General features: G+C 49.0%; 1 protein-coding gene across 1 annotated transcript; it reads left to right on the top strand.

Annotated features, from left to right (window-relative positions):
* The first annotated feature begins 16,850 nt into the window (after positions 1-16,850).
* On the top strand, positions 16,851-18,292 carry POU3F1 (POU class 3 homeobox 1). The gene has a single exon (XM_041479402.1). The coding sequence runs from the start codon at positions 16,851-16,853 to the stop codon at positions 17,964-17,966; it is 1,116 nt and encodes a 371-aa protein (XP_041335336.1). The 3' UTR covers positions 17,967-18,292.
* Positions 18,293-25,721: the final 7,429 nt, after the last annotated feature.

Here is a 25,721-nt window from a genome sequence, read left to right on the forward strand (position 1 = left end):
TCAGTGTTAAAGTCCAATTCAATTAAACATTTTTCTTTGCAGCCATCTATGAGTTTGATGATAGGAAATTGGATTTGATTCATTCCATACAAAGGGACAGTCTGGTAAATGTACATTCTCAGCCAAACCATTAGTTCACTAGCAGAGTAGAATCATGTTTTCACTGAAATTCATGTTACCATTTGGTTTCCTTGTTCTTGTTGTCTGGCTCCATCCATAACAAATGCAGCCAAGCTCTAATTCTCAAACTGTTTGAAGTTAGTCTCATGAGAGATAGGCTAGACAATTCATTGGAAAATATTCAAATTATTAATAAGGTTATTGCTAATTGCGCAAAACGTTCTATATTAACATTTTTTATTTCAAAACATCTTTTGTTACTTGGGGTTTGGGTCACAAGATTTGATTTTTTACAGTATTAATCTATTGTACCTGGGATCCACCTTCTGTTTGCAGTTTGAGGTTATTGGAAACCAAAACTGTAAACATCTGTGGACACTGAAGAATAATGCAGCTGCAGGCTGGCTGGGAAGGGCTGAGTGGGAGCCTGAGTGAGCATGATCAGTGGAGTGGATGTCTAACTGGCTGTGTGCATGGAGGGTACCTTGATATGACAGAGGGGATGTGAGGCTGAGCATGATTTATGGGGAGTAATCAGCACTGGAGCTCCAACAGGAGTCTCTTAACTTAGATTAAAACACAGCAGCACCTGCTGCTTGCTGCAAATACATTTTTCCTGGAAAAAAGAGAGAGTTAGCCTTCTGGAGTGTTTTCTAAATAACACATCTCTGTGCTTTTTTAATTAGTATGTTAAGTAGCCAAAGAATTCTTGCTGAAAATGATGCCTTGGTTACATGAGCAGAGCCCATTCATTTCCCCAGCAGAGGCACTGAGTACCCAGGGCTGTCTGGAAACCACCAGCAGTGACTGAGGAGGGTGGACTGGGATGGAAAGCTGGGTCCTGCCAGAACTCTGAGCCAGGCCCTTCACTGAATCATTCATGGCAACTTCCCTGCTCAAACTGCATCTGACTTTTATGGAAATATTTCCTGTGACTACATTTTTAGCCCGCTGCCTGTAGGAATGTCTTACATCAGGCATTTTTTAAGGCCTTTTTTTTCCCCGTTGCATTTTGCCCAAACTTTCCCTTCCCCAGATCCACATCAGTGCTTCTCATGCTTGTGTCTCTGCCCCTCCCTCTCCTCATCCTCCTGCATATTCACATTAACTGAGAGGTAATTAGGGACTGATTCTGTCCTCTGAGTGTTTGTTTCTCCAGACTATGACTTAAATTCTACCCTCCTGCAGCAAACTCCACTGAGATCTTAAGGACTGGTCCTTTTGGGGGTGCACTTGCTGCTGTATCTAGTTCTCAACACAAAGTTCTTTGATATTATAATGTTGTAATGGCAGGAGACCCTGGTTAAGCAAAACCAGAACTGGCTGTCCCTCCCTCCCTCGGGGGTTTCAGGTTATTAACAGGGCTTTGCTCAGCTGAGCTACAGGGATCTGTCAGGTCTCTGCCCACATTCCTGTCTTGCAGCTTCACAATTCTCATACTGTTTTGGAAAGCAGGAACAAGGCAGCTTGTATGGTCTGCCTCTCATGGCCACCAATCTTTTGAAGTTCGAGGTTCACAAAATCCTGCTGTCCGTCTCTGCCCCACAAGAGGAACATGTCTGTGAACCAGACCCTCTGTGGGTTCAGTCTCCACCTCACTTGTGGCTTGGCAGTGCCAGTGCCAGGGCAGGCAGCCCCTGATGATGAACCTGGGCTCCCCCCTGCTCACTAGCCCTGCTGCTCTGCCCCTTGGGAGCCCTGCTCTGAGTTTCCTGCTTTAAGCTCATTATGCAGCATTATATCAACTGATTTATTGCAATAAAAACTAATCCTAGCAACTGCAAAATCATTGTCCCAGGTGAAACAGTATTTTGGAATTGTTTGGCACCACCTACCTTCAGTAAGCCCCTGTTACACAGGTGTTTCACACTGTTTACTCCACTGTGTAACATGGAACTGATACCAGCATGAAATGGTCTGCAATCTCTTGCTTCTCCCTTTCCTGAGCATCCTCACAAGCAGCAAAGTTGCTTCATGTGCTCATTGAAAAACCCTCCAGATCTTGTGCTGGAGCATCCCCTGTTCTGGGAACCTCACCAGACCTTCATTCCCATTCTGTGCTCTTCAGTAGGTGCACTGCTCTTTAAGTCACATCAACAAAAGCTACCAGATCTGTGATACTTCTCAGCCCTGTAGCAAGGAAAAGAAGTGGCATTGGAGCCAGAAAAAGAGTTTGGTTCTTTAGAATCACGTCTTGGTTTGGGATCTTTTCATTTGCCTCTGGCGTTTTATGAGCCCTCCCCTGAGTTTTTCATCCTCTTTCAAGGTGCTGTTAAAAACCTCCTTTTCAGTTGGCTCAGCTTGCAGTCTGTGGTGGGTCTCTTGCCCTGTGCACAGGTGTGCCCTGGGACTGGGACAGGCATCACCTGGCACACATGGCTGAGAGGCTGCTGGCCTGCCTCGTGCTGCAGCTCTGCGTGGATCTGCCAGCAGCACCTGAGTGCTGAAAGCTCCGTGTCCCACAGGCCACCCCCTGCTCTGCTGGATCACTTTTTGGTTTTTGTTTGTGCCGGGTGAGCAGACTGGGTGGTGATGCTCAGCACTGGGTGGTGATGCTCAGGACTACATAAACAGGGTGCAGCCCAAAACTTTCACATCTGCAGCTGTAGCAGAAGCAAGAGAGGAAAGCCAGGAGGCTGCATCTCCCTGCTCCACTTCTAGCCTGACCAGGGCCACAGGGCAGCACTGTGCCAGCACCAGGGAGAGGGCTGGCACTGGGTTTTTCTGTATGCCTCAGGATTAGTCCACCACAGCCAAGCATGCCCAGATTCTGCTCGGTGGCATCTGTGCCCAGCACCACGTGCTTCATCGTCATGTGCTGAAGATGGTCTCTGCTGGGGCTCAGCAGGGCCCCCAAGCCCTGGGCAAAGTCTGGAGTGGAGCAGTGATCAGAGCTACTTTAAAATCTCCTTAGAGAGCTCCTATGACATCACTGCTTGTGTCTTGGTGTACCATGCCCAGGACAGTGGCCTGCCAGGCACTGGGCATGATTTCTGGTGTAAACTTGAGATATCTGGAAAGGAGAGCCTGACTTCAGCATCTTCCAGGCAATCCCAGTGGCAGAAAGTATCTGAGGAATCCCACAGCCTCACACCCAATTTTCAAGGCCAGCATTTCTCCCAGCATACACAGCCCTGCCCAGGAGGCTAGCCAGGCTACATTATCTGGAGTTTGAATCTGGACATGAGGAGGCAGGTGCTGGGAAAAACAGGCAGGCACATGAGTAGTCAAAGGCAAGAGCAAGTGTTTCAGGTCTGCACACTCAGCACATTGTACCCCATCCAAACTGGGCTGGGGATGTTGAAGCAGGGAAACAAGGAACAATGAGGAGTGTTGCAGGGCTTCTGGCAGACTGAGCACAAGGCAGCACCAATGCTCTGTGAGATGGGGAAGGGGATTTTGGACACAGAGATCCAAAGATCAAGAGGAAAATTTTAGGGAAAAATCCAAACACAATGGGCTGAAGTTCCTGAGGGCTGTGATGAGAGACCCTCTGCCCCCTCAGAGGCAGGCCAAGGGGTCAGCATTCCACACCAGACTGGGTGGGATCTCCATCTCTATGGGATGCCCAGCTGCAGCCAGTGCCTGGAGAGCTGCACTGGCACTTGGCACCCTGTGAGGCCTCTGTGCATGAGTGTTCATCTTCCAGATAGAGCCTCAGCAAGGAGAAGGTTGATAGAATTTAAATGGGGGAGCTGGGGACTGGTCTGTGCTGGGAAAGGTCTCAGGCCATGACCAGGAAACATCAGGTGCACGGCAGGGGAGTTGGTTCCTGTGCTGGGAGGTGCCACCAGCACAAATCTCTTAATAGTCTTTTAGTCTCAGCAAGGCCTTAAAAATCAATCAAAGGATTAGCTAAGCAAATCTGGTTTTGTGGTACATGATCCAGCTTTGTGCAATTGGATCTAACATTGCTCAGACTGTCGCTGGTGACAGCTTGCTCCTGTGCCACCTGCAGCTGCAGGGCTGGGCAGGAATGGCTGCAGCTGGCAGGGAACAGAGAGAGGAGTGGGATCCCACCCCTGGCAAACCCTGCTCAGGAGCAGGAGTGCCAGAGCACAGCAGCACAGCATGGCTTGGGCCAGCCTGTCACTCCCTGCCACCAGCGTGTTCTCTTCACTCAGAAGCTTCTGAGAGCTCTCAGAAGTTTCTCCCTGCAGAAGGGAACAAGAGCCACTGAGCCCTTTTCATGAGCTACTGGCTTATATGGCTTTTGTGACACTTTTCTCTCAGGAGCAGGTAACCACTGTGATCCCTTTTCCCTCACAGTGGGGGCTCCCTGGCCCCAGAGCTGAGCTGCACACAGGGACCAGACAGACCCTTCTCCCTCCACATGCACTGCTAAGCTTCATCCCCAGAGGACCATTTTTGAGCTGCCACCAGTGAGAGAAACAACAAGTCTCCCCAACAAGTCTCCCTTGACATTCTGGCTCCTGGCAGATCAATACTTTGATTCATTTGATGACAACAGCAGCAATCCACCCAGCTGACACCTGGCTGGGTCTGTTTCCAGCCTGCTACAGGAGTGTTTGTGCAGCTTCTGACAAAGCAGTTTGCTTCCCCTCAAGCTGAAAGTTACTCCAAGTGACAAGATGAGACCTCAGCCCCTGACAGGACCTGAATCCCCCAAACCCACTGTGGCTGCACAGCGCTGGCAGAGCTGGATGTGGTCACTGGACTTGCTAAGCAGTCACAATGGCCAAGTGATGTGAGGAATCACGACACATCGCCCCCAGAACTCAGCAGTCTCCGTTTGCTGGCAACGTTTTCCTCTGCCCCTTTTTTCCCCCAGACTCTTCCACAACCTGTGGCCAGGTTGGTTCAGTCTTGGTGCGACATAACACGAAGTGATGCCTGGCTGCTGGATTATCCTGCTCCCTGTAAACTCGTGAGCCTCACAGCTCTGGCCTGTCATCCACTGGGAGCTCATCTATGCAAATCTGCTCCAAGAAAATGAGGTCTATAAATAATGGACACCTTGGGCCTGCATGTCGGTACAAGGTAATCCATTGCCCTGCTTGAAATGTATCCGGCTATATTTCATGCTTCCATGTGAAAGTTACAAGGAATGAAAAGTACCCAGGATAAAATCCAACCTGTACTCTCCTTCTGACCTAAACAAAAGAGGCAAAAAGTTCCTCAGAGCAAACTGGAACTGGTGTGGCAGGAGCCCAGTCCTTGGATGCTGTGCTAAACACTCCTGCTGCTTCTGCCTCCTTCACAGTGCCTGCTCTCCTCCCTGCTGGTTTGTTCACAAGGAATGTGAGAAAGCTTATTGATATCATTTGCCCAGCAAAAGGCTAGCTTAGGTGCTAACCAAAACCAGACTGTTCAGTTTTGTTGCCTTTAAATATTTTCCAATGGAATGTATTTGCCCCACAGCAGTTGAGAGGCACTTCTCTCCTGACTGCTGCTTTGGGTGGCCCAGCAGTCTTGGGAGCACAGGTCACAGAAATCCAGGTAAATTTTTCAATTCTTTCCCTCTCCTTGTTGACAAAGAATTTATTTACATGGAAAATATTCAGAAATGTGCATCAAGGTTGGTGTGGGGTATAGAGCAGCATCCACAGGAGGCACAGCTCCACAGGCTGTGATTCCTCAGCCTGAGAAATGTGACTGAGGACTGTGAGCAGTCTCTGCAATTGTGAGCAGCATGAACAAGTCACCCAGAGGTGTCTTGTTCACTCGTTCTGGTTCTTCAAACAGAAGAAGGTGGCTCTTTGCACAGTGTGTCATTTATCTGCAGAAATCTTTGCTGCAGAATGTTCTGCATGCTGAAGGTTTACATAAAGAAAAAAAAAAAAAAAAGCCAGACAAAATTATGAAAATTATGGAAGGGTTAAAAAAGGCTACTGGCTATTGAATAACAAACCTCACTACTGTCATGGGAGATCTCTGCAAGCTGTCAAGCCCTGGGACTATTCTGGAGAGGCACTGGGTGAGCTTTGTGCTGTCCTGACAGTCCTCCTGACACCTCTGCTGCTGGACAGAGCATTTTTCCCCTGACCTCCTGCAGGCATTTGATGTTATGTGCCTGTGCCTCTCCTCACCCACGATTTCCACCCAGATTACCTTTTTCTAAAAATCACGGATTTAGTGTTACGACTAAATTCTGCACTAATATATTTTTGTACTTTGAAAAGCATCTGGACAATTCTTTCTGAAAGCACCTTCTGGCTACCCATAGAGCATTCTGAAAAGGATGAGCCTTTAGAGAGGCTGGCAAGTCATATAAATAGTAAATACTATTGGTTCTGAGAATTGAATTTTCCCTGGGAAGTCTGAATCTCTAGTTCTGTAACAGCTTGGTTATCAAATAGATGATTTATGTCTTATTAGGTATTTCCATCTGTGGATGGAAAAAGGTTCCATTGCATAACACTGCCAGAAGTGCCAACTTCACTGCCAGAAGTGCTTTTGGGCCCCCAGATCAGCCTATTTAAATAACCAGCTCAGATTTTGGGGTGCTCAGGCTGGTGGGTGTGCTGGGAGGTCCCTGGCCACTGTCAGCACCCCCCAAGGACAATGTCCACCAGCAGCTCTGCCCCAGAGCTCCTGCCTCTTCTGAGGATGGCTCTTCCAAACTTGCATACAAATCTCAGTTGCTTCTTTTCCAGCATGTGTTTGTTCACTTTTGGTTAAGCTTGACTGAAGGAATCTGGGTTTTCTGCCATTGTGGGGGAGTTTTGCAGTGCAGCTGCCACAGAGGTTCAACCTGGCAGGTGCCAGAGGAAAAGGACAGTGTCTGCAAAGCCAGGTGCATTCCCACACTGCTGTCCCCATCTTCCACCTTGTCCATCTGCTCTGCTTCTGGAGGGTGAGCTGGAAAACAGCAGTGCCAATGGCAATCATTTGTTGAGAGAGAATCACAGTGCTGAAGAACCCTGAGAATTTTAATTACTCACAAGTACCACAGGATGCATTGCTTTGAGCAGTCACTGGGAATAGATTATCCTTACATGTACAACAAAGAACCTGGGAACTATTCACAGGCAGGTAAAACAGGGAATATTGAAAGAGTAAAATGAGGGAGAGTGTTGACATGAGTGAAAAGAGGAGGGAAATACTGGGCTCAGTGCCTGATTCCTGATCCCTAAACTGTCTTACTATAGTATTGTGAAAGTAAGGAGGAATAAACCTAATATCACAGCTCCTCCATCAAGAAACTATGTATTAATACAGTGCAGCTAAGGTAATTAACCAAATCGGACTTAGTCCAGTGCTGAAAGGGATTTCTTCCCCCAGGGATAAGCAGATGTCTCAATCTAATTATACAAGTTATTTAATCAGAACCAGAGGTCGGGTATCTAATGAAAATACTTGGTAGTGTTGGGGGGAAGCTGCAGCTCCGAAGCAGTGCAAAGGGGGTCCACAAGCTTCCACACCAGTGCAGCTTCTAATGTTCTAAGTTACTGTACATAACTTTAGGATCTCAGGATAAGAATCTGAAAGAAAAAAGAACACATTCTAGCAAAAGTCAGTGTCACTGCCTGGCATGGAAAGAAAATTCTTCCAATAATGTCCCTGGTGCTCCACCCAGCCAGAGTGCTGACACAGGAACAAACAGCTGTTTGTTCTGAGGCAGCTGCTAGGTCTGTAGTACCGTTTGGTGAGCCTTGCCTCACCCAGATAAGAACTGTAGCAGGTGTCTAAACCTGCCCAGAGTCCAGGCTTGCCAACAGTGGGGGTGCAGCTGTTAACAGCACAGGCTGAGAGGGAAGTGCTCACTGTGCTCTCGGGGACAGGCAGAGCCCCTGAACCCCAATCCTTGGGATACACAGGTGTCTGACAACCATTCCCACTGGGAAGGCTGTGCTGCTGCCATCAGCACTTCCTGGCAGGCACAGACTGGGACACATCCAAGCTGCCAGCCACAGCAGGTAAAAAGCAAAAAAAGCATCTTCTGTGTTGTTGCTGTGAATTTAGTTGAGAAAGTTGTAGGAAATGTTGACCCAAATAAGTGGGACTGGGAAGAAAGGAGTTCAGAACAGTAGCCAAAGCGAAGAGATGACACATCATTGCACCATGACTGGAGAGAAAGACCAGATCCTGAGGGCCTGTTGACTGCAGTGGGAGTTTGATGGCCCACAGTACAGTTAAACAAAATACAAGAAATACAAGTTGTGGCACTGATCAGAGCTTGGATGAGACAGTCCTGTAAGCAGTCTGAGAAGTCCTGGGCCCATGCCAGTACTTGCAACACGCAGGAACAAAGAGAAATTTGACTTTGAACTCTGCTGTCCTACATCCACAATCACAGAATAACAGAATAAGCTGAGTTGGAAGGGATCCACAAGGATCATCAAGTCCAGCTCCTGGCCCTGCACAGAACCATCCCCAAGAGTCACACTAAGTGCCTGAGAGTGTTGTCCAAACACTTTTGAACTCTGTCATGTTTGGTGCTGTAACCACTGCCCTGAGGAGCCTGTTCCAGTGCCCAGCCACCCTCTGGGGCAGAACCTTTTCCTAATATCCAACCAAAACCTCCCCTGACACAGCTTCAGGCCATTCCCTCAGGTTCTGTCCCTGGTCACCAGAGAGATCAGCACCTGCCCCTCCTTTTCCCCTCATAAGAAAGCTGTAACTGTGATGAGTCTCTCCTCAATCTCCTCCAGTTGAGCAGACTAAGGGAGATCAGCTGCTCCTCACACAGCTTCCCCTCAAGGCCCTTCACCTTCTTCATTGCCCTCCTTTGGACACTCCTTCATAGCTTGCTGTCTTTCTTATACTGCAGTGACCAAAACTGCACACAGAACAGTTGCATTTTCAAATGCTGTATAAATAATACCACTCCTTTCATCACCTGCTCCACACCAAACACCCAAGCAATCTGCCCATGAATGAAACCTAGCTGCCTGTGCAGAGCCCAGTGGCTCATGGCTTCAGGACCCGTGCAAAGCCATGTCTGCAGTGTTCACTGGGGGATGGCACTCAGCTGGCTCCTGTGACACAGCAGGAACCACTCCTGCCTCGTCAACAACGCAGCCCAGTGGGACACAGACAACCTACATTCAGTCCTCTGCCTTCTTTGAAGCACAAATAGTTTATGAAAAGGAGATTGAGGAACAGATCTTTTCTAAGACTTGCCCACTTGCCAGCTCTGTGGAGCTGTAAGAGTCTCTGCTTGAGAAGATTTCTCTTCTAGAAGCAAAGCTGTGTGATATCTGTCATTTCAGATGGGATGATCCCTCTTTGAAAATTCAACTAAAGTCAGTTCAGTTGGAAAGGTGAACAGCTCAGGGTTTGTCTTTACAGGGTGCAGCAGAATGGAAGTTTGAGATCAGGCAGGGGAGCAAGGTTTTGACAGTAACTCCAGTGAATGTCCATTGTCACTGGAACCAGCAGAAACTATTCTCTGAGGACAATGCATGTCCCTAAGGCAGGTCTGATTGGGAAGAGGGGCTGCAGTCAGAGGCACTGCCCTCCTGGCACTGGCCATGCTCCAGGCTGAAAGCAAACATGGAATTAATGTCTCTTCCCATGCAAGTCTGTGGAGAGATTTTACAGGCGTCAGTGGCAGCAGGATCAGAGTAGAATCTTAAGGCTCTTCCCCTGGAGCTCAGAGGAGTTTAATAGAATAAAGTCTAAGTTGTAATTAATTGGCTTCTACGTCTCCTACAGGAAAGAGTTAATGAAGGCACAGCTTGTCTGGCCAAGGGGCTGGGGAGACTCCTGTGGGCTGACTCACAGGTGGAAAACCTGCCAAGGCACCGAGCAGGCTCCTCATCCTCAGCTCCTCTGCCCCAGCTGCAGCAGTGTGAATCTGTCCAGCAGCGTGGCTGGAAAGGTTTATCCCCTACAGCACCTGCTCTTCTCACTCAGTTCAATGCCCTTGGTTTGCACAGGAAAACTTTGTCTTCCAGGTGAGACCCTACACATCCAACTGTGTTTTGATGTTTCCATGGTGATTATGGACACACCCCCCCCATAAGTGCTCTCTATGGGACTGAAGGAAGCACAGGTTAATAGAACTATTTAAATTACTAAATTACTAATGAAATGGCCAAAGAGAGGGCAGAAACTTGTAGGTTGCTGAGAAGCAACACACAAAGAGAAGTCAGTGGTTGAGTTGGTCAAAGATGAGCCTTAGAACTGGCCAGGTTTGATATTTTCATCATTGAGCTTGGCTCAAAAAGAGATGAAATGAAATTTTTTGGTGGCACCATCCTTACAAAAGAGCACGTAGTGAGATGCTGTCCCAGGCATTATCTTCCACCCCAGTTGCTCACCACTTCCCTTTCTCTGAGAATGGGAGCAGTGGAGAGCCACCAGCAGCATCAGCTCTCTACAGCTGAATTCCAGATCCCTGTTCCAGTGTGAGCAGAGCCAGGTTCACACTCAGTGTGCTGGGATGAGGGCAGGGAGAAGCAGAGTAATCTGAAGGCTGGTGTCTGATTCCTGTTCTCCAGAAGCACATCTTCACCTGAGAAGTTAATTTCGTTAAAAATTGATGTTTTCCTTTCTTTTGAACTCACCTTCTGCCTCAGTTATCACAAAAGGGCTGATGAAAATTCATCAAAAGTGCAACAATTATGACACAGGGACAGTTCAGGCAGAGGAAGGACTCTTGGTCTTGAGAATAACCTGAATTACACCACTTTAAATCCATACTGGCAAAACATAAATATATGGATTAGCACCAATACAGAAGATCAAAGCCTGAGGTGGAGAGTTTAAGCCAGGCATAGTTTGTAGTAAAAACAAAATTACAGGGATTCCTCCCTTCATCTCCCAGCACTTGCACCTCAACCTCACCACAAAGGAAATTTCTTTCTCCCTGTTTTTCCGTATCTGTACATTTCTCAAAACATCTCAGTTTGGGAAGCCAGCCTGGGAGGTGTGGGGGCAGACAGCTCTGGAACTGTGCATCATTACAGTAACCAGTGTGGAGAGGGGTGAATAAAGGAACACTCATTTCCTGCACCAAATATGACTGGAAAATGTAAAAATGAACCATTCTCTGTACAATTCCCCTTCCTCAGCAATCAGCCTTTGCAGATTTCTGGATAAGCACAAGAGAGTTCCTGACCAGGTGCAGGTGTGGTGGTTCCTGAGCTCCTGTTAGTGCACTCCAGTGAATAACAGCTGCTTCTGCTCCATGTTCCAGCTGATATTAGATGACAAAATCAAGTGATGCCACAACCATGGACACCTTCATCTGCTGAATGCATAACCTTTCTTGCTGAACCCCCACCAAACTCACCCCCAGGTCTTATCTGTTCTAAACTGAGTATTCATTCATGTGGTTGCTTTATGTAAGCTGCAAAGATCCTCATCAAATAGAAACCAAAAAGCTTCATTATTAAGGTGGAACTGAGCTGAGAACACACAGAGTGAAATTACCAACCTCCTGTGTTATTTTGGGAAGAAACACTCAGTGCCTCGGGCAGCTGCTGCTAAGCCCTCCTGTTACCCCTGACCTCACTCAGGGATGAGTCTGGGTTTAAGGTGAAGATTTCGCCTGGCCATTATGCAGAGATAGGAGAGACTTCCCCAGGGTGAGGGGGGCAGAGCTCTCCAGGGCTGGTGGGCAGGGACACCAGCAGCAGCAAAGGAGAAGAGGGGACACTGGACCCTGCCCTACCCCAGCAGAAAAATCCCATTTGGATTTTGGAGAAGGGCTGGGCCAGATGGAAGAGGCCAGGGCAGGCAGCTGCTCACCAGCTATCACTCTCCTTACTGCCTGCAGCACCACCACAGCTGGGTGACCACACAGCTGGGAGCTCGGGGCAAGGATGTTTTGTGCACACAAAACTCCACAGCACTTGAATGCTGGCATTCATTGAGGGTAAATACCAACATTCCTGTGCTTCTGTGCTCTCATTTATATTATAAATGCTAATCAAAGAGTTTGAAGCAAAAGACACTCAGAGAACTCAGAATGTACAGGCAGCAAACGTATTTCTATAAAGCTGGAAATTAATTCTGTTTTCCCTTTCTTACTTTTACTGAATCCAATATAGATTTGACCCAACTACCAGAATTACAAAACTCAGGCTCCACCAGCCAAGACTCATAACATTTTGTTCCTAAGCAATGGGTAGTTGCAAAGACAAGGTAACATTTCAGAAGGTAAGAAATCAGTCTCCAAAATTCACACTTCTGAATAATCAGCTTTTCAGAAGCAGCTTGTTCTCCACAGTAAAGAACAGCTTTTTTTAAATCCAAACCCTTCAGCAACATTAACATTCTTGGTGCAGGTCCCTGCCCTGTCATAGCTCTTATCTCAAGGACAGCACCTCGACAGCAAAATGCCACATCCGTCACATGGGAATATCAGCAACTGCCCAGTCATCTTGAGCACAAATAAAGTGCACAACCCACAGTCCTGTGTCCTATCAGCTGCTTTCTAAAGCTGCTACATACCCCTCAAAACACGAGTAAGACTCTTTGTTTCATTATGGCCCTTCCTGGGCACACAGGATGAACCAATTTCGTATTTGTGCAGGAAGGCAGGAAAGCCAGGAGAGGCATAATGCAGAGAGACACTGCAGCACCACACACGTGCTCCAGGTCATGCAGAGCCACTTGTGGAGACGGGCATGTGCATGTATTCATCTCTGTGCACATGCACAAGCCCTGCTGGAGGTGGAGTGGGGTGAGCAGAGCTGGTGGGTTATCCCTGCCTCCTCCTGCGTGTGCTAATCCTGGAGGCTGTGCTGCATGCTGCTGGATGTGTGTGTACATCTTTTTCCCTTTGTTTTGTTTATTACTTTTAATCCCCTGGGGCATATCTCTGAGCTGAAGAACTTTAGAGCTGATATAGCTTTTTAAAGTGGGGATTATGTAAATGCATATTATGGGGCTTTCATAAATAGGGATTATTTGTCGACTACATTTGAGCGCTTCCTTTGGAGCCATTAAGGTCTGTTGTGTAAACAGGAATTTAGTGACTGCCTAATCTAAATTTCATTGATTCAATAAAAGATCACAACAGCATTTTTTGCATTCATTTTGGTCTCATGAGAACTTATTTCTGGACAATTTTCAAATAATTACAGGACTGTATATGACTACAGCTAATCACAGTGAGCACACCTCACACACTTGTATTTACTGTTCTCTGTGATTTATTCTCTAGTTCTCTTCCTCTCTAGTTTTATGGCTAAATTCACTGTTGTCCCAGCCACTAACCTGTTAACTCACCAAATTAACCTGTCACTCACCAGATTAAGAATTCTGCATGTTTAGATGAGCAAAGAAAAAATAAGATTTTGCCAAAAGGCATAGCCACCCAAGAAGTTGTAAAAATTTCTTATCTGTGCTCCTAGATGTCCTAGATGAAAGACATTTAGGCAACACGCTAAAAATTCTGGGAAACACTGCCTCTTCTCAGGGCAGTTTCACACTTACAGGCAGATTCTGCTTGGAGAATTGACTCTTGGCCTCCTCTCAGCTGACAGGAAATGCAGGTGTCCTTCCTTGCTGCAGAGATGGTGCAGAGCCCCTGCTCTGTCATTTTTGTGTTGAGAATAACGCAGGAATAGGAAAGAGGTAGTATTGTAGAAAGAGTAAAGAAGGTTTTACTCAAGAGAATTGCGTGGTTTTTATAGTGATATGACAGATTTTATTTGATTGGCTAATTGAGAAAAGCATCTTCTTCACACACTGTCTTTGAGAAGAACAGAAAGACCATGTAGAAAAGCACTACTTGTAGATTGTTTATACTTAAAAAGTTATCACATCCTTACAACTCTCTTAAAAATTCTCACAAGCCGCTGTGAGAAACTCTCGCCATTTCTCTCTCTGTGTCCCACGGCATCCACACCGCTCCAATGTCCAGTCCAGATGTTCCAGCTGGTGTCTGAGAGGGGCCCAGGCAGGAGCAGCAGCTGTTCCCTCAGTGCACAGGCCCAGATGTCAGGCATTTCCCGGGGAGCAGATGCCCTGGCAGGACACAGCTCCTGATCACAGAGCATTCCCGAGCAGCCCCGAGCGCCAGGGGCTGGCCAGGGCAGGGCAGGGGCTGCAGCAGCAGCAGCTCCCTCGCTGTGCACAGCAGCCCCAGCTCTGCTCCCTCCGTGCTGAGCCTCCTCATTATTACCATTTCAGTCCTCCCACCAGCCTCAGATCCAGCTGCATTAGGCAGGTTGTGATGCTGTCACAGTCACACAGAGAATGAATCATATCGAACATCGCCCATGGGGTTGTTTATTCCTTGAAGAGGGAATGGACTGCATGCCAATATCCCTGGCAAGGCTTAATGAAGGAACTGGCTTTTGCTAGGAAACCTGGATGCCCTCCTACAGGGATTTGCTGGATGGTATGGCTCTGAAAAGCTATGTAAAAATAGGAATAAATATAATAAAAACTATTTTAAAAAATAGGAAGACACTTTCAACATAATGAAATTGTGGTAGGGTCTTTCAAACTGTGCAACTCCTCAGTCCCAGACCTCAGTGGAGACAGGGATACCAGGAACACAAACATGAGGGTCTGGCTCTCGAAGTTAGTGCTTATACAGACATCTTAATCCTTCCTGTCCTCCTCACTTAGGGCCAGCACCCTCTCCTTCGCTCTTATCTCCTTCATGTTGTTTAATAAAAGAGAGAACTTTGCCACTGGCTCTGACTTCTGGAGCTGGGAATCACTGAGGGAGGAGTTAAATGGGAATTTTGCATCTTCCTCTGCTGTTTGCTGTTCCCAGTTTTTGAACTGTATTTCTGTTAAGCAGAACAAGCCCAAAGCACAATCAGTGCACAATGCCTCAGTTTACAAAGATCATTTGATCAAACATAAACCAGCACTACTGTGTAAACAGTCTGTGATGGGCACCTCAGTTTACCACACATGATGTGTCCTCTCCTTTGGTAATTTCTGAAACATATAGAACAGATGAAATTTTGAAATGCAATCCAGTCTTCAGCCTTTGGAAATGATTAATTCTATTAATGATTTACTGATTTATACACAGCTTATTTTGCATAAAGTTAGAACTGGGCACATTTATTCATTGTGATTCCCTTAAAAATGGATATAAATATCAAAAGCAATTGGCTACCAAAAATTTTCATATTATGGCACTGCATCATGGAGAGTTGACATGAATATGAGTCTAGGTCAGAAAAAATATAGAGAAAATGCTTAACCAAGTATGATATTTTACAGCACGTCACTGAACCATTTGAAAGGCTTCTATTCATTACAAACGTATGCAGTGTGGGCAAAGGATTCCTCAGGAAAATAAGAAAGATAAATTATTCTCCTAATGAAACATGCTCCATGATCTATTGGAACCCATCTCTCCCACAAAGTCCAACCTTTCTCTAGTGCTGCATACCTGAAAAGAGAATATTTATATACCTGGGTTCAGTGAAAGGAACTAATTGCACATAATTCCACAGCATGTGCTCAGTCCCAGACTTGTCCCCAAAGCCAGTGGACAGCTGAGACTGCCAGCAGCAAGGCGTGCCACTCTCCTAGCTGCTCTTTCATGATTGAGCCAAGCAAGGCCCAGCAGCTGCCCAGGCCCCTGACGGGATGCTGGGCTCTCCATGGACCAGCAGCAGCTCCTGTGGGGCTGGCTGCTGCCACCCACCCACTGCAAGCCTGGAGCAGGAGACAGAGCTCTCCAGCCCTGTGTGATGCCAGGCTGCAGATCCAGGGTGAACCAGGGTCAGTGTGGGTCAAATCAGTCATCACAGGGAGGTTGTGGCAGCACCTTCACCCTGTGGCACTGTCACAACCCACAGGGCCACCACTGCCAAGGGCACTGTGCTGGGCACTGTGCTGCACGTGTGCCACTGTGGGGTGTTGCAGCTTGGTCCCCCCAAACCAGCCAAAACTGGTTCTTCAGTCCCAGCATGCAGGGCTGGAGGATCCCGGTCCAAACCAGTGCTTCGGTACCCCGAAGTGACAAAGTGCCCCAAGGCACAGGAAGGGATGTGGCACAGCTCACAAAAAGCCTTTCAGGAGGCTGCAGTTAATGTCCTTAGCAGCAGCAAGCCACCCTGCCCAGCTGAGGAGAGTGCAGGGCATCTTGACATGTCACACTCGTACACATATTGATCCCACGGTTCATTGTGCACCAGAGCCCTTGGCAAAGGTCACTGTCTCTGCTCCCGTCCTACAGATGGAGCACAGGGACAAAGATTAATTTTTAGAAGTGATGAATGCTCCTGGTGCCCACCCTGATGCACTTTGGGCCTCAAGCCCCGGATGAAGTCTGGAGCTGGCTTAATTAAGAGATCCCTTGCCCCTCTCCCAGCACTGCCAGACATGTCTGTTTCTTGTTGTCATTGTCTTTTCCCACAAATTCCTCCACCCTTTATCCTGTGCCAACCCTCAAACCGGCTCAGAGACTTGCCTCTGAGGCAGCATCCAAGACCCACATTTCCCATGACGCCCAAACAATCTCAGATCCTCATTTCTCGGCCCTTGCTGCCCTATGCCACGCAGCGTTTAGGAAGGAGCTCCCACCTTTCCGGGGTCCAAGTTTACCAAAAAAGCTCAATCGCGACTTTTAACGTCCCAGCTTGGTCTCGACTGCGACGCAGCCCTGTGGCTGAGCCCCAGTGGCCACCCCCGCACACCAGCTGCGGGAGCCAGCGCTCCCCACCGGCCTCGCAGCAGCCAAAATTCAGCGGCAGGGGTGCGGGTAGAGGGTGAGAGCAGAGGAGAGGGCAGGAGGTACGGGCAGGGGGTGCGGGCAGGGGGTGAGGGCAGAGGAGAGGGCAGGGACCCCGGCGCGCGGCTCTAAAGCGCGGCGCGGGCGGCGCGGCGCACACGCGATGGCCGCCGCCGCGCAGTACCTGCCGCGCTCCGCCGCGCTCATGCACCCCGACGGCGACCGGCTGCACCAGGGCACCACGTACCGCGAGGTGCAGAAGATGATGCACCACGAGTACCTGCAGGGACTGGCCCCCGCCGCCGGGCACGCCGTCGGGCTGGCGCACCACCAGTGGCTACCCAGCGCCGGCACGGACTGGGGCAGCGGTGGGGGCGGCGGGGGCGCGCACCTTCCGCCCGCCGAGCACGCCAAGGGCGGCCCGCCGGGACCCCGCGAAGAGCTGTCCGCCGCCGCCTTCCACCACCGCCCGCACCTGGTGCACCAGCCGGCGGCGGGCGGCGCGGCGGGCGGCTGGGCGCAGGGCGGCGCGCACCACCTGCCGCCCATGTCCCCGCCGTCGGGGCAGCCGCTGCTCTACGCGCAGCCCTACGCGGGCCTCAACGGGATGCTGGGCCCGCCGGCGCCGGCGCTGCACCACGGGCTGCGCGACCCGCTGGGCGCCGAGGAGGCGGGCGGCCACGAGCTGGCGGCATCGCCGCCGCCGCTGGGGCCGCCCGAGCCGTCGGACGAGGACGCGCCCAGCTCCGACGACCTGGAGCAGTTCGCCAAGCAGTTCAAGCAGCGGCGGATCAAGCTGGGCTTCACGCAGGCCGATGTGGGGCTGGCGCTGGGCACCCTGTACGGGAACGTCTTCTCGCAGACCACCATCTGCCGGTTCGAGGCGCTGCAGCTGAGCTTCAAGAACATGTGCAAGCTGAAGCCGCTGCTCAACAAGTGGCTGGAGGAGACGGACTCCAGCACGGGCAGCCCCACCAACCTGGACAAGATTGCGGCGCAGGGCCGGAAGCGCAAGAAGCGCACGTCCATCGAGGTGGGCGTCAAGGGCGCCCTGGAGAACCACTTCCTCAAGTGCCCCAAGCCCTCGGCGCACGAGATCACCTCCCTGGCGGACTCCCTGCAGCTGGAGAAAGAGGTGGTGCGGGTCTGGTTCTGCAACCGGCGGCAGAAGGAGAAGCGGATGACGCCGGCCGGGGTCCCGCATCCCCCCATGGAGGACGTTTACGCACAGGCGGACACTTCGCCGCTGCACCACGCGCTGCCCGGCGCCGTGCAGTGACTGCCCGGTCCCCGCGGCCCCGACGGCGGCGCGGGCAGCGGGGGACGCGTTTTAATTTATTCTCAGACTGGCCCGGCCGCCCGCTCCGCGCCCCGCGCTCTATTTATTCGCCCGCCGGAGCCGCAGCGGCCGCCGCAGCAGTAGCCAAAGGTTTGCGATCTCTAATTTATTCCCTTCCTCGCGCTGCCGGGAGGCGGCGGCGCCCCCGGCTCGGCCCCTCCTGCTCTGCCCGGCCCGGCCCGCCCGGGGGGACGCTTCGAAACCATTTCCCGGCCCGTCTCTATTTATTTCTAACCGTGCGCGGAGCTCGCACCCTCCCGTTGGTGGGTTCGGTCCGGTCCATTCCCTGGGGGTTCGGTTTTTGTTTGTATCTCTTATTGCAAAACCAATGTAGACTGCGAGGGTACGTTTCTATTTATGTTATAGTAAATATTTTATTACTTACATAAACCATTTACCCAGGAACCGGTCTCGTGTCGTCTTTGCAGGCTCAGCGCTGCGGCCGGGGGAGCGCGGCCGTCGGGGCCGGTGGCGGCGGCGCTGCCTTGGCCGAGGTCCCGGTGCCGGTGGCCGCCGGGGAGCCCCGTTCCCGGTGTCGGCGGTGCCCTGCGGTTCGCAGCCGCGGTGCCCGGCGGGGTTTGCCCGCCCGCTGTCGCGCTTCGGGCGAGCCGCTTCCCTGCGCGGGTGCGCTTTGTGCGCTGCCGTGTTCCCCGCACCTTCCCGCAGGGTTTTCCTGATCCGAGCGTGTGAACGGAAAACAGCCCGCACGGAACTTTCCTCCCGCCTGTCGCAGGGGTAATCCACGCACGCTGGTGCTGCCGAGTAGATTCCTTCTGCTCAAACCACGCTCTCACTTTTTCTGAGGTCACCAGCTTTCCTTGTCGTGGTTTCCTTCCCGAATATTTGGTGGTTATGCCGAGAAAGGCTGAAAATACAGTTTCTGCGTTATCAGTTCTTGGAAGAATGATCCTGCATCTCTGCTTTAAACCTTCTCTTGCAGCACCGAGAAAAGTCGCATGTGAGGATTGTTTGCCTTTGCAGGTCCTTGGATTCCTGCGGTGTTTTGTGTGTTGGGAGAACTTTTGAAATATGTTCCCATACAGAGCTCTTGCACTGATTAAATACTTGATCGAAATCTGGTAGCAAAGGACCAAATTCTTTCTTGTTAGTTGGCTGAGAATTTACTGATGTTCTCAGACATCTGGCACTGGATGGTTTCCCCACTTTATTCAGTACAAATTACGTGCTGTGAAAACAGAAGCTTTAAAGGGGTTTTTCTAGTGGAAGCGCTGCATTGTGCATTGCAGTTTATGTATAATTCTTTTTAATATATATAAAAATTTCTAACATACCAAATGTAACTTACTCTTGAAAATTTATACTTGAAAATTCTTGTCTTCGTTGCAGTTTGATTTTGTTGCATTTTGTGCCTTTGGTGGGGGTGTCTATTATTTGTCTAAGCAATGTCACATTTGCCATTGATAATGTTATAATTTAGTGCATTTTCAATGTTTCTTATAATGTAGCTATTCTACATCAGCTAATACAAGACTATCAAGTTCTCATTCAAAATTCTAGTAAACTGATTTTTGAGATTTTAAAATAAAGTCACTTTGAGCAGTTATTTCATCAAATACCCTGTAAAGAAATGGTTCACTTTGTGATACAAACCAGTTAGTGCATGCTGTGGGTTAGGGTATTCATAACTTCCCTTGGCATGCAGAGCATAATACAAAATCTCACTTAAAGGGCTTAGTGTGCAGTGTGTGTTCTGTCAGCTTTTGCTACAGGCTTAGCTTCCTTTTTTGTAATAAGATTGGTTTTTATACAAGAGCAGAGAATGGTAGGGCTGTGGTAGAGATCCTGAATTCAAAAAGTTTTGCTGTTTTTATTGAATCTTTACTAATTTCTAAGTAGCTGTGCAGATGTAGTAGTTTAGATGATACACTCCAGTAAAAAAGTAAAGGAGGAGGATGATTTAAGGGTTTGAGTCAATCTATCATGACAGCATTTAAATTAATTTCCATTTCTGAGAATCTGTCCTTAGCTGTTACCTTGTGTGTTCCCCACACATGCACCATTGTTTTTAGTGTTTTGTCATGCTGTAATTGCAGCCTTTGCTTAAGAATTTCTGTGTGGCAGCCAGGCTTTAAGGGAAGAAGAAACAAAACTGAACAAAATAGGGTTTTCTTTTCTTTTATTTGCTTGTTTCTTAAAGAAAACAAACTCGTTTGCGTTGAATGTTTAATTGTGCTGATTTTCTATAGCAGGAGACATTTCAGTAACCTCTTCATTCTGAACTAACCTGGATGGCAAGCAGGATTTGTATTGATACTCAGAAGGGCAGGGTCAGTTTTCACATTGTGTTCTGCTAAGGGATGAGATGTGCAGTGAGTGCTGGGGAGGATGAGCACCCTTGGGTTGTTCGGTGTGTCACATTGTATAAGGCACTGGCAGCCCTGCTGCATTAGCTCTCTCGTGCTGTTGAGCAGCAAAAATAAAAATAAAATACTCTTTGTAGATCTCCTTTCTGCAGTGCCGCAGTGCTCAGCTGTTCTAAAAATCAGATGCCCCAAAGGTTTGCCTATCTTAGAATAACTTGTTAGTTTTCCTGGTCAGGGATTAAATGGCAATTACTGGAGGAAGACTTTTTTTTTTTTGGTGGTTGTTTCTCACTAAGGTGAAACATGACCTCATACTACTACATCAGTAGTAAAGCAAGAAAAGTAGGACTGTGGTGTTGGTACACTAAAGAAAAGCAGGTGTCCAAGTACTTATTTAACAAACTAAATAGTAAACATACAAAGTAGGAAGTGTAGATAAGGAACAGAGGCACTGCCAGTGGAGTTTAGAGAGGGGTTTAGGTCTGGCTGATGGGAAATCCTTGCTCTAACCCAGCAGCACTCTGCTGCTGAGCAGTGCCTGGCTCCAGCAGATGCCCTTCAGACATTCAGGCTCTGCTGAGTCCCGTGGTGGCACCAGGCTGTGCCTGGGGCAGGTGCCATCCATCACCAGGGGCTGGGGTGATCTGCTTGCCTTGCCCGCCGTCCAGAGGGGCTGCTGACCCAGGGTTTACCTCTCAGACTGCTGAGGAGGTGACCAAGGGGTCTTTGGCCAGCTGGGGAAGTTGGTACCAGGCGAGTGCAGCCCTGGTGTGGGCTCAGCCCTTCCCAGGCTCACAGAAGGGTGTGAGCTGTGCTGTGCCACCCTTGCCCGGGCAGAGAGCCTCTCTGTGAGCTCCAGGGACAGGGGAGGGCAGCTGTGCTTCCCACATGCTGTCATTTTATATGCTGGTTATTGGTAATTTTAGGGCATTGCAGTTTTCTGTTAGGCAGACAATATTCAGCAGGGTATCACTTTTTCCCTTTTCCTTGTAAAAAGGTGGACAGTTGCCTATCAGCTTTCATGCATGCTTAGGACAAGGTTGTAGTATTCCAGTATCCAATTTCTTCCAGCTTTCTTGTCTTACAGTATTATTGCTGCCACTTGCAAGAGCAGGGAATGCTTGCTGTATAACAACTGCACAAGTGACTACAGCACAGCAGTTTGCCTGGCGAGGCACAGTCACTTGTAATTAGTAATGCCATGTTCATCTTATGCTTTCCACTGAATCTGGTCTCTTCTGAGGGCTGCCCAGCCAGAGCTGTGCCTGATCCCAGCACAGTGCTGTGGTGCAACTGGCCCCTAATGAGCTAAGGCAGCAGCTGAAACACTATAATCTTATCACATGAAAATTCGGAGCATCAGTATTAACACCAGAGTCTTGTTCCCAATTTTGCCCACTCCTGCTCACTCTCTCCCCTAGAAGGAGAGATTTCAATACCATCGGGTTAAACAAATCTTGTAATTCTGTGCTAATGTTGTTTGCATATATTTTAATTTTATGCTAACTCTACTGCTGGTTGTTTGGAGCTGGATCAGCCCCAGGACAGCTCAGAGTTGTCACCTCACAGGTACTGGGAGCAGATTTGGGTCCTGCCGGAGGGCAGAACTCCACAACTCTGGAATGACCTCTCCTTAGCTGCCTTGTGTTTTTCTTACAGCTGGGCTGTTTGAAATGAGCCCATCCTGGCTGGTGACTCGGAGCTGGTGCTTGCCCTTGCCATGGGCTGGGGAAAAGCACTCACAGGGGCTCTGCCTGCTGCCAGTGCCTGCTGTCCTCCTTTCCTCTGCAGCAGATCAGCCCCAGCAGGGGCAGGAGCAAGCTGAGGTTGTTTTAAAATGCTAAATGTCCATTGATGACAGTGTCTGCCCTCGCTAAGTTTAATATTGCTGCTCAGGGGGACCAAGGCCAATGTACCTTCCTGAAATGGGCAGCTCCAAAGGTTTTCTGCAGGCTTCCAGCAGCGAGTACAATGTGGGCTCTGAGCAGCAGCATCATGTGTGTGCCTGTGTAGGAAACACATGGAGAAGGAGCTCGTTAAAGTCTCTGATGGGAGCCACCACTGCGCTGTGCCAGGCTGATTTATGGGCGTTCAGCTTTGCTCCCACTTGTGATTTGCTGTGAGTAGGTGTGCCCAGCAGCAGGGACGTGGCCAGCTGCACTTCCTCAGGTGTTCTCCGGTGTCCTTGGAGGAAGCTCTGCCCGCAGAAGTTCCTCAGTTCCAGTCTGAGCTGACACGACCCCGTGTCTGTGCCGTGCGTGGGGATTACCGGACTGCAAAGGCTGGGTTAAAGCGTGTGATGCTGCACACACCATCAAATGTGCATGTTAGATCAGACCTCATGAATATTTCATAGTCCCTGATATCACATTATTTTTGGTGTTGGGCAAATTGAGCGTTATTTCTTGTAAAGGTTTTACATTGTTTCCGTGGTTCACACGCTGCTGAGAGCACTGGCTGCAGCGAAGAATGCTTTCCATTCATGCCAAACTTTAAAGGTGTTACTTTATTTTCCTTTTTCTAACCTTTATTCTGGAGCATTCTGCCTGATCAAGGCGTTTGTGCAGCACCAGGAGCATCCAGAACCTGTTTCCTTGTGGACTTTGGCTTTTCCCAGCTCCACAGGGAGATCTCTTTCCATCACTGGACCAGATTCCCTAGGGCCAAAACTCTCAGCAGTTACCACAGCCACAGAGCAGGATTTCCTACAGAATGTTTCCAAGCTGGCAGCATGTTTAGGGAAGGTGGATGGCTCACTGAAGCTGCTCAGCTCTGTCTCAGGAGCTGCACCCCAATCAGCTGTGTCCTTCAAAGTAAATCAGTGAAAGAGTGCACAAAAACCTTCTTGCAAATATCACATATATGCACGAGAGGTGCTGGATGCTCCATGGAAATGCCAGCTCTGCAGTCAGGGACCAGCAGAAGGTATGAGAGAGCCCATGGGCAAATGGACATCTTTACATTTTACTCTATTTTTTGGGTTTGTTTGATTTTTTGGATGGGGTTTCTTTTTGGGTTTTTTGTTCGTTTTGTTTGGGTTTTTGGTGGGTTTTTTTTTAGTTTGGTTGGTTGGGTTTTTTTGGGTTTTTTAGGTGTTGTGGGGTTTTTTTTGGTGGGTTTTTTTTTTTTTTTTTTTTTTTTTTTTTTTTTTTTTTTTAAAGAAAATCTGTCCTGTGATTTTGATTCCCTGGAGCTCACTGTGTATTAGTGCCTCTCAGTCACACTAAAGGCTATACAACTGAGATTATACTGGATCATAAATCTGTAGCCAGACAGAACTCTAGGAAATGAATTTACACATTTGCATTTTTTGCAGTGATTTGCAGAGTAAAGAGTCAGGCTATTGCATTAGATGTCTTTATGTTTGGAGATGTTTTAAATAAATAACTAGTTTTAAATTGGAGATGTTTCTTCAGTCATGTTTAAGATTAACCTGGTTGTAGGCAAACCAACAGAAAGACAGGCAATGAGGGAGTTGTACACGAGGGTGATGATGAGATCTGCTACATCACAGGCTTTGCTCTAAAATGCTGTCAGAGCTCCTGGGTTTTACTCCCACATCCCCCGTTCATTTTCCTAAGAACCATCAGAAATGTTTAGGATTTTTTTTTTTTTCCCCAGTGTTTACTTCTCACGAAGTGATACCATAAACCATGACATAAAGTTACAAGGGTTAATTTACCCGGATTGCTGGGCCACCTCAGCAGGAAGATCCGCAGCAGCTGAGATGCAGAGGGAATCTCATCCCCTCTGCGGGAAGAGCATCCCCGAGCGCGGCAGGGACCGAGCCCCGCTGCCCTGCTCCCCGTCCCGCTGCCGTGCCCGTGCTCTTGGTGTGCCAGCAGCGCTCCTGGCCCTGCTGTGGAGGGCAGGACGGGCTGCTTGTGCTGGGAAAAGCGCTGTGGAAGGGATCCCCCCCGCCGCTGGATCCAGCCCCAGCTGGCAGCGCAGCCCCGGCTCGCAGCAGCAGCAGTGTGCATTTTTTATATTTTTATCTATGTTGTTTTTACGGCCCGTGGCAAGCGTGTGGCAGAGCTGTCTGCAGGAGCAGTGACGTGCCGCGGTGTCGGACATTGTCCCCTGCCCTCACCCCTGCCAGGTGCAGCTCGGAATTTCTCTTCCTCAGCACTGAGCTCCGTGTCCCCTGTGCCTCCCTGTCCTCGGCAGGGCTGGAAGTGCCAGGAGCGTGAGAATGCTCAGTGCTCAGGACACTCTCAGGATGCTTTTTCCCATTCCATGGCATGGCTGTCAAAGCATTTGGGAGCAAAGGGATGAAGACCACCTCAAAACCTCACATCCTGCTCCCCCTGTGCTCCCCCAGCGCTCCCCTTGCTGGACCAGATTCTCCAGGGCCAAAACTCTCAGCAGTTACCACAGAGCAGGATTTCCTGCAAAATGTTTAGGGAGGGTGGATGGCTCACAGGAGCTGCACCCCAATCAGCTGTGTCCTTCAAAGTAAATCAGTGAAAGAGTGCACAAAAACCTTCTTGCAAATATCACATATATGCACAAGAGCTGGATGCTCCATGGAAATGCCAGCTCTGCAGTCAGGGACCAGCAGAAGGTATGAGAGAGCCCATGGGCAAATGGACATCTTTACATTTTACTCTATTTTTTGGGTTTGTTTGATTTTTTGGATGGGGTTTCTTTTTGGGTTTTTTGTTCGTTTTGTTTGGGTTTTTGGTGGGTTTTTTTTTAGTTTGGTTGGTTGGGTTTTTTTGGGTTTTTTAGGTGTTGTGGGGTTTTTTGTTGGGTGTTTTTTTTTGGGGTTTTTTTTTTTGTGGTTTTTTTTATTATTTTTTTTTCAAATCTGTCCTGTGATTTTGATTCCCTGGAGCTCACTGTGTATTAGTGCCTCTCAGTCAGACCAAAGGCTCGCAGGATGGGCCAAGCACTGATGCTCAGAGGGTGACTTGGACACCAAAAGCTGCCTGTCCCAGAGCTCTGTGCTGCTCTCCCTCCACCCTCTGCCCAGGCCAGGGCTGGCTCTGCCCAGCAGGGCTCTCAGCCCCAGCCTTGCAGGCTGGCCCAGCCTTGCTGGTGCTGGGGACAGGCACAGGTCAACGTCGTTAAAAGGGAGAGAATTGAATCAATATCTGCAGTGTTTGATATTCTGCCTACTGGAACACTTGTTATGTCTTTAATTACTATTTCTAAAAGCACCGTGGAATGGAAAGCAAAAGGCAGAAATAAATAGCAAGGGGTGATCAATTGGGCGTGAAACCCTTGTTATTGATCACCTTTAACCTCTGCTTAAACTAATGACAGAGCTACCATTTAACTGTCCTCAGGCACAAAGCACATCAATTGCACAAGTGCCACATAAATCACGGTGGGCTGCAGCGGGCTGTGAGTGCCCCTGGGCCAGCTG

The sequence above is a fragment of the Pyrgilauda ruficollis genome, unplaced genomic scaffold (genome assembly GCF_017590135.1).
Source record: "Pyrgilauda ruficollis isolate IOZ18807 unplaced genomic scaffold, ASM1759013v1 scaffold48, whole genome shotgun sequence".
NCBI lineage: Eukaryota > Metazoa > Chordata > Aves > Passeriformes > Passeridae > Pyrgilauda > Pyrgilauda ruficollis.